The 16,034-nt window shown below is 38.6% G+C and overlaps 1 protein-coding gene across 1 annotated transcript in view; it reads left to right on the top strand.

Annotated features, from left to right (window-relative positions):
- Window positions 1-387: 387 nt before the first annotated feature.
- Window positions 388-16,034, top strand: part of KLHDC1 (kelch domain containing 1) — a 46,050-nt gene continuing 30,403 nt past the window's right edge. The window contains exons 1-4 of the mRNA XM_056133571.1: window positions 388-761; window positions 12,328-12,398; window positions 12,861-12,978; window positions 13,397-13,515. Of these exons, the coding sequence (XP_055989546.1) occupies window positions 666-761; window positions 12,328-12,398; window positions 12,861-12,978; window positions 13,397-13,515 (404 nt within the window). The 5' untranslated portion in view covers window positions 388-665. The remainder of the gene's footprint in view (window positions 762-12,327; window positions 12,399-12,860; window positions 12,979-13,396; window positions 13,516-16,034) is intronic.

Below are 16,034 nucleotides of genomic sequence, written 5' to 3'. Positions count from 1 at the left end.
TTAAATAACTAAAAAATGCCCTGCAACAGGAGGCAGACTAGGTATTAACGCCTGACTGTGACTTGTTTTAGGGGGGGAATACATATGTCCTATAAATATCTGATATATCTGATACATGCGATATATATCACATATTCATATACATATACATATATATCACATATTCACACCATTCTACGAATAGTTTTCTGTGCCGGGGGTCGATTGGAAAAGGCAAACCCTCTATTAGCATCAATTTATTAACATACTGATGACCGATGTCTATCACAGCAGCAGCAGAAGCAGCAGCGGCGGCGGCACGAGGCGGCCGTCCAATCAGAAACAGCCTAAGATCGCACCGACCAATCAGTGCCACCCTAAGCGGAGCAACGGGCCACCCGGGGGAGCGGGCAGTAGGAGCCATCCAGCAGCGTCCGAGGAACCTCCGTGGCCATCTTTCGAGCACGTCGAACCCGGAGCAGCTCGGGGCTCGCCTCGGCGCTCCTGGGCACCGCGGGTCCGGGCCGCCGCCAGCCGCCCGCCGCCGCGGCCCTGCTTCCGCCTCCCCAACAATCTCGACCCTCGCCGCGTTCCGTTCGTGCGCGGAGGAGCGGGGCGGGAGGAGAGGCTGCGCCCTGGGCCGGGGCTGAGACGCGTCGCGAGCGGCCCGGCCCAGCGGCTGCGCGATGGCGGACGCGCAGCTCTTCTGCGTGGCCGAGGAGCGCAGCGGCCACTGCGCGGTGGTGGACGAAAACTTCCTCTACGTGTGGGGGGGCTACGTGGTAAGGGGAAGAGGCGGGACGGGGCGGCCTGGCGGCGGGAGCCCGCCGGCCCGGGGCCAAGAGCGGACGCCGGGCGCCCGCCTCTCCCCGGCGCCGAGGAGGGGGCCGGTCCGCGGCCGAGGCTCCCGGCGCTCCCGGGCCGGACGCCGCCCCACTCACGCTTCCTCGGTGGTAGCCTTCCAAGGCGGCTTCGCGGGCGCTTCCCGGGGACTCTCCAGCTCCCTGCCCGCCCCCCAAGCCGCTGCCTCCTAAGCCCAGAATCAGTTACTGCGTGATTCATTGGCTTGACCTGTTTGCGCAGACTGAAAGGCACCCCGAGGACGCCGTGTGGTTTTTATATACATATATGTATATGTATATATATATATATATATATTATTTCCCTTATTCTTGTGGCGTAATTCGACATATCGAAATCCCCGAAGCCTTTAAATATGACCTAGCATTTTTTTTTCCGTTAGGCTTCCTTTCTAGTGGGTAATGAGCAAAGCCCCCCTCCCCCGTCTCAAATATAGCGTGTGTGTTGAAAAATTCTTATCACAATGAACGTTTGAATGTACGTACTTGGTTTTTCTGTGATCATGGGATTATCGAATCATGGATTCTCCAGCTGGACAAATCGTTCAGAAATATATGCCTACGCCCTTAGTGTACAGATGATTAAAGACAAAAAAAAAAAAAAAAAAAGACAAAACCCGGTCTGGAAGTTCTAGTGAAAGTAGAACGACGTCTCTGTTTCTATATTATTATATGTGATGTAACCTGATTGAGTCACTCTCTGAAATAAAGTACGTACTGTCTATGCTAAGTGATTGTCACATGCAGGTTGGCTCTCGATGTTTCGATTGTGTCTTTAGTGCAGAATGAGGATGGAAAAAATGAAAACTAACCTTTGAGTGCCTACTATACCTGGCAAGTGCTAGGAAGCGTTTTATCCCTAATCTTATTAAGTCTTAAGGATACGTTGTACGTAATATCCTTATTTTTAAAATGAGATGGATGAGTCATTGAATAGAAACAACTTAAGTCACTATTTGACTTCAGGGCATCAGATTCCAATCTTAAGTATATTGAATTTTTCAAAGTTTTTTTTTTTCCCTAACAGACTAGGTTACTATGATTTCTTGTAATATTTGCACCATTTGTTCTTATAGTCTATTTTGGTGGTTGCGCAGAAGAAATATTTTGACCATTTTTGAACAGCCACTTGGAAGTATAGATGAACTTACAAAGTTCATCTGCTACATTGATTTTTGATATTGTAAAAGTAATTTTTTGTTTAAAACTAGTGTTCTTCAATAGTTAACATCTGGTGACTATAGTTTTTTTGAATCCATAAATTTAATGTCTGAATTTTTGTTTGGTTTTTGGTCAGACTCAGTGGTACTCAGAGCTTATGCCTGACTTGGGCTGGAGTATCACTTCTGGTAGGGGTTAGGGTATTAGATAATGTGCTGGGGATCAATCGCCAGCCTCTGCTTGCAAGAGAAGCACCTTAACCCCTATACTATTTCTCCAGCCCCCAATTCTGAATTTTTTCATCTAAGTTTAATTGTGAAAAGGTGTGATTGGTAAGATGGGAAGTCTTCAGGTGGTTGTCATTAAGTAGAAATATTTTTCCCCTACTACTTTTACCTCCACGAATGGAGTGTTTCTAAGAACCATTTTAGAAGGGACCACACAGATTTCCATCACGTCTACTACTTTTTGATTTCCAAGGATTATTGTTGCTGGAAGTCAGGCCACAGAAATAAGGGAGGACTCAGTGAATTTCATCTCTCCTTTCCGAACTTCTCGGAACACAGAAATTAGGGAGGACTTGGATGGGAGACATAGTTCAATGAGTATAAGGCACTTGGCTTCCACATGGCCAACTCAAGTCCTGGCACTGCGTATGGTCCCATGAGCACTGCCAGGAGTGATTCATGAATACAAAGGCAGAAGTAAGCCCTGAGCACCACTGTGTGTGGCCAAAAAAAAAAAAAAAAAGAAAAGAAATAAGGGAGAACCCAAGTAAATTCTTGCTTGGCATTTACTTTACCAATACCTCCAAGTGGCCAGTAAGGTCACACCTCACACCAGTCTGATTCATCTGCTTGGTCTGGGAATTAAACTCTGCCAACTAAGTCTCAGGAATAGCAGCACCTAGGCTGGAATGAAATTGAGCTCTTTGGTTCTCAAGAGACATGAGTCACCTTGAATGCACGGTTCTTATTTACTCATAGGAAAAAATTTAAGAACAAGATAGCATGTGGATAAGAGCAAAAAAGTTATCTTAAAGATAATACATATCTGAAGCATGGGTGTGGGTATTCTGGGAGTTATTTCTACTTGATCTTTGAGCTAGTTTTTTTTTTTTTTTGAGTTTTTTGTTTGTTTGTTTGTTTTGGGTTACACCTGGTAATGCTCAAGGGTTACTCCAGACTCTGCACTTAGGAATCACTCCTGGTGGTGCTTGGGTAATCATGGGCTGCTGGGGATCAAACAAGGATTGACCATATGCAAGGGAAGTGCTCTACCCACTCTACTAGCACTCTGACCTTTGTGGCAAGGGTTTTTAAGGAGTGAACTAAAGGGGAGACTCCATAAGGGTTTAGGTATAGCTTGTATGATTTTAGGTGATGCTAAAGTTGTACCATATATAAGGACTAAATGTTCATACATCTTGTGTATCATCGGCATCTGTGCAGCTAGTGAGTGTGTGAATTAATATGTATTATGTGCTTGATGAGGGGAAAACTGAAAATAGGGTCAGAGTTTTGTTCTCCAAGCATACTTCAGTAATTGGTTGAAACTGGCTTTTTTCTCTCTTCAGTTACTTGAGATGATCCTTTTATCCACCTGATAACAGTTCTCCATTCTGCTTTTCTTACCTCATTATCAGTAGTTAAAATATGTGTTAGGTATCTAGGTGGAAGAGAGACGAAGACTTAAAAGAAGAAATGCCATAGAGAGAAAAATAATTATTTTAGTAAATTTTTTGTTCAGATTTTTCTGAATAGAAGATAGCTAAATGATCATGGGATCTGGGAGTGATGCAATAGTAAGTCATTAAGAATATGGTCACTTAATTCTAAATTATATCTTTTAAATGCAATTTTCCTTCTCATTAACACAGAGTCTACAATGAACATTTTAAGTTGATAAACATATTTAATCCTAGAACTTTAATGGCTCATAATATTTGTTTAAATTGTTCATTGCTCTATTGTCACACATATTCTAAAGGACATTATCAGAGTATAGCTTTGCCTCTGAAGGTAAGAGTAGCCATGCTGATTAAAGTAAAAGGTAAGTTTTATGTGATGCCAAATATTTTTTTGTTTTTAGTTCTCCCATGTTCTTTCCAAATTACTAAGTCATGCAAGGCTCAGTGCTGCTTCTAGGAATATGTAAACATTGTGAGTGGTATCATGGCTTTGTTGAGAAAAAGTGGTATGTCAAGCATATTTGTGGATGATAAGCTTTCCTCTATGACTTAATCATACCAGTAGTTTTAATTACATAACAACTGATATTAAGACATTTTGCATTTCAGAACATACATACATAAATTATATTAAATGCATATTTCTATTATGGATATGAAATTACAGGAAAGAAGCTTTGAAATTTTTAATTTTTTTTCAAAGAAAAAGTGGGAGGCAAATGGTGCAACTTTTATCGAAACAATGAAGCTAGTCAAAGTAGATAGAGTGTTAACTAGAATTCATCTGCCTCACCGGCATGGGGGGGGGAGTTTATTGGGGTTCTTCGTGGTGAAAAATAAGTATTGGTAAAGGGAAATGTGATTAATATTTGCATGACCGAGACCTAAACCTGAAAGCTTTGTAACTTTTCCCACAGCGATTCAATAAATAAATTTAAAAAAAAAGAAGTAATCCCTGTGAATCACTGGGTGTGACCCAAATAGCCAAAAATAAATAAATAAATAAATAAATATGAGAACTTCCAAAAAAAAAAGTGGGAGGCTTGAAGAGTGAGGCATTAAAACATATCACAATATTATAATAATCCAGTCATTACTCATGTATTGAGATAGTATGATGAATTGGAAAAGAAATTACATAAACTGCCAAACTTGCAGAATTACTTTGTAGAATTTCAATCCTAGAAAAAATGATTCCTTATCCAAATATGTTCCTGGAAGAAGGGAAAGTGATATTGGTGTTATAAGATTAAAGAGTTATATGTAGGAAAATTAAACTATACCAGAAAAAAATTGTGACTTATGTAAAATCTTAAGTTGGGGAAAGAAAATTTGTCCAAAGAATAGGTGATAGGCAAATCAAACTTAAGAAAACACCATAAACTGAGAAGGCAAAATGACAAACCAGGAAAGGTATTTGCAAAGTAAGTGACAGGAAAATTTGCCATTGTAAAGTGAGCAGTGAATATGCACAAGCAGTGTACAAAAGAAATACAAATACAGTATGAATCAACAAAACCCAATTGAAAACAGCAATGAAGTCTTCTCCATTTTGCAGAGATTAAGATGATGCTGGGCAATTGAATTTTACATAGATTAGCAAAGGGAGTACAAATTTGTATAACTTTATTTTAAGAGAAATTAGCAATATGTATTAAAAACCTTTAGTGTGTATACTCTATAAAACATTATATATTCCTAGAAAATCAAATAGGTCATTTTTGTCATGTGGGTGCCTAGAATTTAACTCACCTTCCTTTGTATTATTTATTCCCCATGGAATGAGTCTTATTTGGGTAATAATTTAGTTGTTGGACTACTTCATTCCTACACTGGTATAATGTGACTTTTATAAAGATAGGATTTGTATTTTCCTACTGTATCTCATGCCTAGAACTGTACATAACTCAGTAAAGCTACCCAATTAAGAAAGAATCTGAAAAAACCCGGTGTTCACTTTTACAGTCTCTTTTGCTAGGTTGTAGGTAGCTGGCTTGACCTCAGAATTCTCTGCTAGAAGTAGAAGCAACAGTTAAGATGTAAAATCAGGCTTGATGGAGGGTACGTGTTAAGATCAAGGTCCTCCATAAAATGTGATGCCATAATTGCAGTATGATGCCCATCAGTGACTTCAGCAGTTTATTAATGAGATCTTTTTTTGGTGTAGTTTTAGACCTTGCTTCTCCTTTGGCTGAATTTTCTTTTCTGTGATGGTTCTGTGAACTAAATATTTCTTCTTTCTTGGGCAGGGGGTGGAGAGTGTGTGTGTGAAGGGGCTACACCTGTGCTGCATGATCCTTACTCCTGGCTCTGCACTCAGGGGTCACTCCTTGGAGTGCGTGGTGTACCATATATTGTTGCTGGGGATTGAACCCAGATTGATAGCATGCAAAGCAAGTGCCTTATCCCACTGTATTGCTCTGGCCTTGCTTAATAATTCTTAAGTTTTAATTCATTGGTAATTTGAAATATACTAATAAATGTGTAAAGTAAGTATAAATTAAAGGCAAACATTTGTTCAATTTGCAGTAATTAAGAAAGATTATTAGATGCTTTCTGTTTATCCTTTATTAAATTACTCCTCCAATCCCATTTTTTTGTTTGTTTTTGTGCCATATCTAGCTGTGCTCAAGGCTTTTCTCCTGACTCTGCACTTAAGGGTACTCATAGTGGGGTGGTGGGACCATACGAAGTGTTGGAGATTGAACCCCAGTCAGATGCATGCAAGGCAAGTGCCTTCCATGCTGTATTATCCAGTCCCTCCAACTCCTATCTTTATAGGATATTGCTATATTGATTTCTTGTTGATTTTTTTTATTATATGTTTGCATCTCTAAACAGTATTTATTTTTGGAATATCAATTTTTCTTTTCTTTTTGGGTCACACCTGGGAATGCACAGGGGTTACTTCTGGCTTTGCACTCAGGAATTACTCCTGGCAGTGCTCAGGGGGCCATATGGGATGCTGGGAATTGAACACGGGTTGGCCACATTGCAAAGCAAACACCCTACCTGCTGTATTAGTGCTTCAGTCCCATGATTTGTTTTCTTTCATGACAATTCTTTAGTTCACATGTTGTTAAGATTCATACATTGCTTGGATTTTGGTGATATGTAATTTAGGCTGTATCAATTTATGCTTGCTATCCTAGCCAGGTTGTTCAGTGCCATGTGGCTGAATTTAATTTTATGAAAATCACTCTGGATTTATCCATCAAATCAAAAGTAACCCTTAAGCACTGGTTTGGCACCAAAACAAACAAAAAATTTCAGTTACAGTTATTGGGTGAGGTGTTTTATATGTGTTCATTTCATCAACTTTGCTAATTACACGGTTCAAATTGCCTGTATCTTTATTGCTTTATTTCCTGTTCCATCAATTAGTGTCATGGATATTAGGAATTCCTACTGTGGGTATAGTAGCTTTTCTGTATGATCCAGTAAGACTTTTTTTTCCATGTATATCTGTATTTTTATGCTTACCTTTTTCAGGCTTTTATGAATTTATAATTTTATCTTTCTAGTTAATTGTACATTTTATGGCTTTGTAATTATCCTCCTTGTAGAAATATTTACCTTAAAATCTATTTCATTAACATTAAAACATCTATGTAGCTTGGAATAGTATGACAGGGTATTGGTAAATATCAGAATAGATGCAAATGTCAAAAGATAAAAACTTCTTTTGATGCTTATTTTGAAAGGAGGACTATTGAAGGGGTCATCAGACTTAAAACTCTTCGAAAGATTTTATCTATGGGAAGAAGGAAATTAGTAGCTTTTGAATATTGTTAAGTATTAAAATAGAAATTAACTAATCAGTTAATATATAACTAGAAATCATATAGTTTCTATAAAGTCAAAGCAAAGAGAAGAATTAAAAAAAACAAAAGAAATGGAAAAAACAAAAAATTTAATTGTTTTATAAAATCCTAAGCCTTTGTTATTTCAGATATTCCTTGTTTTCAGTCTATTAGTTCCTAATGTAGTCTTGTTTTGTTTTCTCAGGGCAGAGGGACAGGGCATGAGTTGATGCAGGAAATCAAATCCAGAGCCTCATACATGCCAGACCAATATTCTACCCCTACTCCCAGCCCCCTGATCTTAATTCTGATTAGACTTAGTTTTCCCACTTTATGTGTTTAAAATTCTTTTTAAAAATATAGCCCATATTTTGGTTTATATTTCTGTATACATTTATTTACTAGTCCTCTCTTTGTAGGGTGACTTTTTTTTCCTTTTTTGGGTCATACCCAGCGATGCTCAGGGGTTACTACTGGCTTTGCATTCAGGAATCACTCCTGGCAGTGCTCAGGGGACCATATGGGATGCTGGGAATTGATCCCGGGTCAGCCGCGTGCAAGGCAAACGCCCTAACCACTGTGCTATCGCTCTAGCCCCATGTAGGGTGATTTTAACAAGAAGTTTTAAGTGTAATAATTGGGATTGAAAAACTAGATTAGTCTGGGTTATTGGAAGGTGAGAGGTAAGATACTGGATATAGCCCTGTAGTGAGTTGGAAAGGTTTGTTAGAAGTATGAGAGTAGTAGGACTTAAAAAGGTTTTTTGTGGGTTTTTTTTTTTTTTGGTAAATTTATTGGGGTGGGGGTTGAAACACCTTAGAATGCTTAGGGCTTATTCTTGGATCTGTGCTCAGGAATCATTCCTGGCAATGGTCAGGGTACCACATATGGTTCAGGGAATGAAACTGGGGAGTCATCTGTATGCAAAGCAAGCATCTTTATCCCACATACTGTCTCTCTTGTCTCAAGAGGAAGTGCTTTTAAAGATGAGTAATATCAGGGCATATTTGAGTACCGATAGGAATGATCCAGTCAAGAAGGAAAACGATATAGAAAATAAGGCATCATTTAGAAGAAAAATATGTAAAAGAATAGGAATTAGTCTCTTCAGTTCTTTAGTTCACTGTGCTTCTGCATTATTGTTTTAAAAAGTAGTGAAAAGAGCTTTTTAAAAAATCAGAGTAGGAGACTAATAGCCAAAGGCAGTGGAAACAAAGCCAGAACTGGTCCATGGTTAGAAGCTTGCCACAAGTGGTGGATGGGGAGGACAGTTAGTACAAAGAAGAGACCACTATGACAATGATAGTTGGAAATGATCTCTCTGGACAAGAAGTGAGTGCTGAAAGGAGGTAAAGGGATTTACATGATAATTTTTCAGTACCTATATTGCAAACCATAATGCCAAAAAACAGGGGAGGTGGCTAGAGGGAAACGGGGGACATTGGTGGTAGAATATGTACACTAGTAAAGGTATGAGGGTTGGAACATTGTACAATTGAAACTTCATCATGAACAACTTTTTATAACTATCTCATGGTGATTCAATAAAATCTGGGGGGAAAAATCAGATGATGGATACTGGAGAAATATTACAGAAGTTAAGGCATTATCTTGCTTGCAGCCAATTTTGTTTTGATCCCTGGCATTGCATGTGGTCTTCTGACTGAGTACCTTCTAAAGTGACCCCTAAGCACAGAGCCATGAGTAAGCCCTGAGCACTGCTGGGAGCGACTCAGGCAGAGCCTGGAGTAGTCCCACAGCAGTACCAGCTATATCCCCAACACTTTCACAAAGAAAAACAGGTGCCACTGCATTTTTAGAATTGTCGAATTGCCTACATCCTATATTGGGGTGTGTAATTTCTTTATTTTGCTTCTTTTTAGTCCATGACCTCTTTTCCCTGTAGCAGTTTGCATTCTCTTGAATAGTTTTTTTCCCTTTTTAAATGAAATGTCTACTTCACTCAAACACATACACACTAAAATGAAGTAAGCATGGAGTTGATTTAACCAGTATTAATCACACATTCACTCATATCAACAGACATCCCTTTTTCCTATGTATAAAGCATTGTCCCAGACTCTGGGAACAAGACAAACATGATTCATGTACTCCTTAAGCATATACTTTAGTGGGTGGTAGTTGGTGTGATAAAGAATGAATACTTCAAGGCCATGTGTAGAATTATGTGAGACCACTTAATAGAGACATAATCTTTTTTTCAGCTGTTGTTATTGTTGCTGTTTCTGGCCATACCAGGCAGTGATCAGGGGACCATGTGGCACTGGGGATTGAACCTGCATCTCCTGCATGCAAAGCATATGCTCAGTCCTGGAACCTTTTAATTTTTTTTGCAAGGGGGAGGGGGAGAGCACATCCATTTGTGCTTAGAGCTCTATGCTTAGGGATCATTCCTGGAGGTATATGGAGGAACATATGCTATACCAGGGATTGAATAGATCTGGTGTATGCAAGGCAAGCTCCTTGTCCACTATACTATGTCTCTGGCCATCTCTTAATTTTATTCTAATAAACTAAAAAGCGATAACATTTAAACTGATTATTAAAGAATGAGCAAATAGACAAATTCTGGGGAAATGTTCCAAGAGAAGATCACAGATGAAGCCCCTAATACAAGGAAATTGCACAGATTTAGGAACTCAAGATGAAGTTAGAAAAGGTATCAAGTACTATGTAGCACAAAATTATAGTAGACTATCCTAAGAATAGTAGGGAACCATTGAAGGGTTTTAAATAGAAAAGCCACAGAATCTGTTTTTATAATATTCCTATAGTAAAGGTGCCCACATGAGGCTAATGGAGTCGGAGATGCATTAAGCCTTAAGATCATGTAACTGACTCATCTAACAATTATTCTTTATTTGGTCATCTAAAGTGGCTTCCTCAGACATGATTGATGTTTTCTTGGAATTAGTAGAACGATTTTCTTCCTTTGTATGTGATTACAGGGAAGGGGGAGAAAGAGCTAATAGTTCACTTTTTTATTTAATTTATTTATTTGTTTATTTATTTTTGCTTTTTGGGTCACACCTGGCGATACTCAGGGGTTACTCCTGGCTCTGCACTCAGGAATTACTCCTAGCGGTGTTCAGGGGACCATATGGGATGCTGGGAATCGAACCTGGGTTGGCCGCGTGCAAGGCAAATGCCCTACTCGCTGTGCTATCACTCTAGCCCCTCACTTATTATTTTAACAGCAATAAGAAAATTGCCTAAACTTCCATAACATTTTATTAATTTATGTATCAGATAGCCTTAGAAAAAAATTTTTTTGCTCATAGCAGTAGACCCCAGAAATAAGGTGGTATAATACACATATATCATACCAGGCATTGAGCTCAGTAGCTCATGCTTGCTCTGGGTACTTTCTCGGTCACTTAGCCATCTTTCAGGACTTTGTTTTGCCAGGATCCTTACCAGCAGGGCTGTCAGGATGATGTCATCACTTGCAGGTACTACTGGAGTTGAACTCTTTTCATTGCTTTGAAGTCTTTTTTTTTTTCCTCTTTATGGCAATCAAAAACTACACGACTCTTCTTAGTTTATGCAATGTCACTAAGGTTTGAACTCATTACCTTGATCTTTCTGGCCCCTTAAAAATTTCTAAATTGTTTTTAATGCTATTTTTAGAGACCAAACAGATGGTACAGGAATTAAGGCACATACCTTGCACGCAGTTGACCTTGGTTTGATTCCTATGGTCCCCCAAGTACTGATAAGAGTAACCTCTGAGCAGTACCAGGCAGTACCCTCAAACCATTCATAAACCAAACTATTTAAAATTATCGTTGCATATTGGACCATACCTGGTTGTGCACAGGATTAACTCTTGGCTCTCCACTCAGGGATCACTCTTGATTGGCACAGGGGGCCATACCAGGTCCTGAGACGTCTAAACCCAGTTCCACTGTGTGCAAAATAAATTCCCTACCCAATGTACTATTGCTTCAGCCCTAAAATTATTTGATAGACTCAAGAAATTTTGACAGGTTTATGCAAGGATTTATTTTAACTCCTAACTTTTGTTTTTATTGTGGAAGTCACACCCAGGAGCCACACAGAGCTGGGATAGAAGAACTTCTTGGGAGAGCATGCCCTATTACTGAGCCACATCCCTGGTTCAGTGGTTGATATGCATGTATATAAGTATGCATGTGTGGTGCCAGAAATTGAACCTAGGGCCACACATGCAAGGCGACTATTATACCACTTGGCCACATCCCTGACCTGCTCCAATCCTGTAGCCCCTAAGGTTTTTTTAACTTCATAATCTACATTCTCATTTTGACTAGTTAAACTTTTTTGGATACTCAGATTCTACATTTTATAAATACCATGCCATATACATAGTAGGCACTCAGAAAAGATGTTAGCTGAATCAAGGTGATAAACCAATCTGGCACTGTTCCTTATACCTTAAAATTTTTCTTTTCTTTATTCCTTCCCTTTATCCTGTTTTGCCTTTTCTGGTTTTGTTTTGTTTTTTAATCTAATGATGTTACTTTTTTCCTTTAGCTTTGTAGTTTTAGTCATCTGCCTCATAGGTAGTTATTTGACTAGTTTCCCTTACCTATTACATAGAATCCCCTTTTCAGTTTCACTTGTCGTGAGTCCTTTTCTTGACATTCATATACTTCTATTTTGTATTCTAAATCTTTTTTCTCACTTTCTCTTAGAAAATGCCTTTATGTTAAATTTTTTATCCTGTTAATCTTTTTAATAGTATTTTTATTGCAGTTCCTCCATCCTGAGAAAATATTTAACTGTTACTATATAATTGATAAACATAATTTTATGTATTCTATGTTTTTAGTCTATTGAAGACAATGAAGTATATTTGCCTAATGATGAAATTTGGACCTATGATATTGATAGTGGGTTGTGGTAAGTAATTTTAAATTGGAAAATGTCCAATATTAATATTATAATTTTTTTCATAAACTAAAGGGTATTTAGGATGAAACATAGAACATACTGCGACATTGTCTCCCCTTTATTTTTAGTGCTTTATTTTATTTTACTGTCTTTCCCTCTATCCTTTCTCCACCTTTTGTACTTTATCATGCCTTTCAAGACTAAAGCTATCTCTGAAGACTGTTTATTCTACTAAGTGTTCCTGATACTGGTGACAGTAGAAGAATTTCTGTCATTCCCCAACCCCCGGACCCCTCACCCAGTAGGTTGAAAATTCTTTACCATGAACCTTAGAGTTTTTGCTGTATTGGCTTCCATTACATGTTAATTGTAATTGTAACAGTGTTTATTGAAAAACTACTCATGGAAGTCAAAGGGAGTTTTATTTTGACTTTCTTAAAGTTATGGAATTCCATGTTATTCTTGCTGCAGGACAATGCACCTAATGGAAGGAGAGCTCCCTACCTCCATGTCAGGAAGTTGTGGTGCTTGCATTAATGGAAAGTTGTACGTTTTTGGCGGATATGATGACAAAGGATACAGCAATGGAGTAATATTTTCTTTCAATTCAGGAGTGAAGCAAAATGTAGTTTTACTGTATTGTTTCATATCACAAGTTTGAAAGTATTTTTAAAAGAAGATATTTGTTGAAATTATTTATTTTATGATTCTTAATGGATAAAATATAGAGTGAAAATGCAGTGGTTTTGCTCTTCTGTGTCTCTCTGCTCCAGATTTAAGTATATAATTTGTTGTTATAAATAGGTCAAGAGAATAATGGGGAATTATCTATTTCAGGGTGTTCTAGATATTATTTTTGCTTCTAAAGAAGTCTCATTTTATCAAGTATAAATTTTTACCTTTTAAAGTGAAAAAGTAATAGTAGTAATTTTGTATTTCAAATCCTCTCGATGTAAATTTAATTTTCAAGTAGCCTCTCTCCTAAGTGTCTTCTCCTCTTTTAAAAGCTTTATTTTGTTAATTTGCGAAGAAGAGATGGAAACTACATTTGGGAAAAAGTCTCCAAAGTTGAAGGACAGCCACCCACACCACGTGATAAACTTTCCTGCTGGGTATACAATGACAGGTAGTTCGGCAAAATCTTATTAACTGCATTTCAATTTGGAACCCTGAGAAAGAATCATACCATAGAAAAACATAGTGGAAGCAACTGTTTGGTTTTCTAAGCTGTATTTATTTTTTTTTGCCACAGCCAGTTGTGCTCAGGACTTACCCCTGGCTCTGCACTCAGCGATGTGTGTGTGTGTGTGTGTGTGTGTGTGTGTGTGTGTGTGTGTGTGTGTTCCTTTTTCTCCTTCCTGACATAAATGTGAGTTTATTCTTTATATTGTTCTGTATCCCTGCTGTTTTTTTCTTTTAGGTAACATTATATCATGGATGATCAGAGAGCTAAGACAGCAGGTAGGGTGCTTGCCTTGCATGAGGCCAACCCTGCTTCAGTCTCTGGCACTGCAGTGGTCCCCCAAGCATTTCCAGGAATGATGGAGTGATCCCTAAGTAGAGTTAGGAGTAATCCCTAAGTTCCACTGGGTGTGACACAAAAAAGAGCAAAAAAACTTTTTAATATATACCTATGTATATGCATATACATAGGTATATATAAATAATCTTTAAAATTTTTTTAAAAAATGAACAGTCTTCATGAGTTATCTAGGTGTTTGTGTATACATACACCTTCATTTGTATATGTGTGTATATAATGAAGATTTTTCAGTTAAATCTCAAAATATCTAGTTAGAAAGCATATATATATATATATGTGTATGTGTATATATATACACATATATATATATACACACACATGCTTTGGTTTTTGAGCCACACCTGACTGTGCTCAGGGATTATTACCTTGAGCTGTGAGCTCAGGGATCACTGCTGGCAGGGTTTCCAGGGTTTGAGGGACCATTATGGGTGCTGGGGATCAAATTTGGTTGGATTCATGCAAGGCAAGTGCCTTACCAGCTGTACTGTCTTTCCAACTCCAAAGCCTATTTTTTTAAACAGCTGCATAGTATTCTCCTTTGTTGGTATACAGTAGTCTAACTTTTTCCCATGTATGAAACAATGAAACAGTACTTAGATTTTAATGGCTGTGTATGTGTATATGTGTGTGGTATACACACACACACGCACACATATATAGTGAAAAATTTATTTTTTGCTTTTTGGGTCACACCCAGCAATGCACAGAGGTTACTCCTGGCTTTGTACTCAGGAATCCTAGCAGTGCTCAGGGGACCATATGGGATGCTGGGAATCGAACCCGGGTTGGCCGCAGTAAGGCAAATGTCCTACCCACTGTACTATCACTCCAGCCCAGCAAATCTTTCAATTGGATAAAATTTCAGAATTTGATTGCTCGGCTAAATTAATGTACTTATAATTTTGATAAATACCTAGTTTTCTAGGACTGCTTAACAAGATATCATAAAACTAAGTGGCTTAAACAACAGAAATGTTGGTTAAGAGTTTTGGATTCTAAGATCAAGGTGTCAGACGTTGGTTCCTTTTCTTTCTTCTTGGTTTTTTTTGGGGGGGTAGGTTGTTTGTTTGCTTTGTTTTGGGGCCATTCCCAGGGACTATCAGGGGTTACTCCTGTCAGTCCTTGGGGGACCATATGGGATACCAGGGATTATACCCGGGTTGGCCGTGTTCAAGGTAAGTGCCCTACCTACTGTACTATCTCTGGCCCCTAAAATAAAAGTGCTTTGTATTTTGTTTGTTGTAGATTGAAACAATTTTCATATGTTTCAATTTTTACTAACATTTATTAGAATGATTTAACATTATTTTCTAAACATGATATGGGGCTGGAGTGATAGTACAGCCAGTAGAGTACTTGACTTGTATGCAGCCAACACAGGTTTGATGTCTGGCACCACATATAGTCCCCCAAGTCCCTTAGGAGTGATTCCTGAGCACAGAGCCAGGAAGAATCCCTGGTTCTGAATATATATATACATATATGAATATATATACATATATCACTTATATATACATAAAATATGTATACATATGTGTGCATATGTATACATAAGTGATATATGAATACATATATACATATATCACTTGTATCACTTGCCATCCCATTGTTCATAGATTTGCTCGAGTGGGTACCAGTAACATCTTCATTCGTCCCAGCCCTGAGTTTTAGCAGCTTCTCCTTACGCGTCCTTCCCAGCGCTGCCACATTGAGGGCCCTTTCAGGGTTCAGGGGAATGAGACCCGTTATTGTTACTGTTTTTGGCATATCGAATACGTCACGGGTAGCTTGCCAGGCTCTGCCATGTGGACTCTGCAATATATATATATAGGCTGGAGCGATAGCACAGCAGGTAGGGCGTTCGCCTTACAAGCGGCCAACATGGCCGACCCGAGTTCGATTCCTCCGCCCCTCTCGGAGAGCCCGGCAAGCTACCGAGAGTATTCGATATGCCAGACACAGTAACAACAAAAGTCTCCAATGGAGACGTTACTGGGCCTGCTCGAGCAAATCAACGATCAACGGGAGGGCCTTTACCTTACCTTATATATATATGTATACTCACATATATAAACATATTTTTTACGTATGTATATATTTGT

This window comes from Sorex fumeus, unplaced genomic scaffold (assembly GCF_029834395.1).
Source record: "Sorex fumeus unplaced genomic scaffold, SorFum_2.1 ptg000098l, whole genome shotgun sequence".
Lineage (NCBI taxonomy): Eukaryota > Metazoa > Chordata > Mammalia > Eulipotyphla > Soricidae > Sorex > Sorex fumeus.
This window is presented reverse-complemented; position numbering and strand designations above follow the sequence as displayed.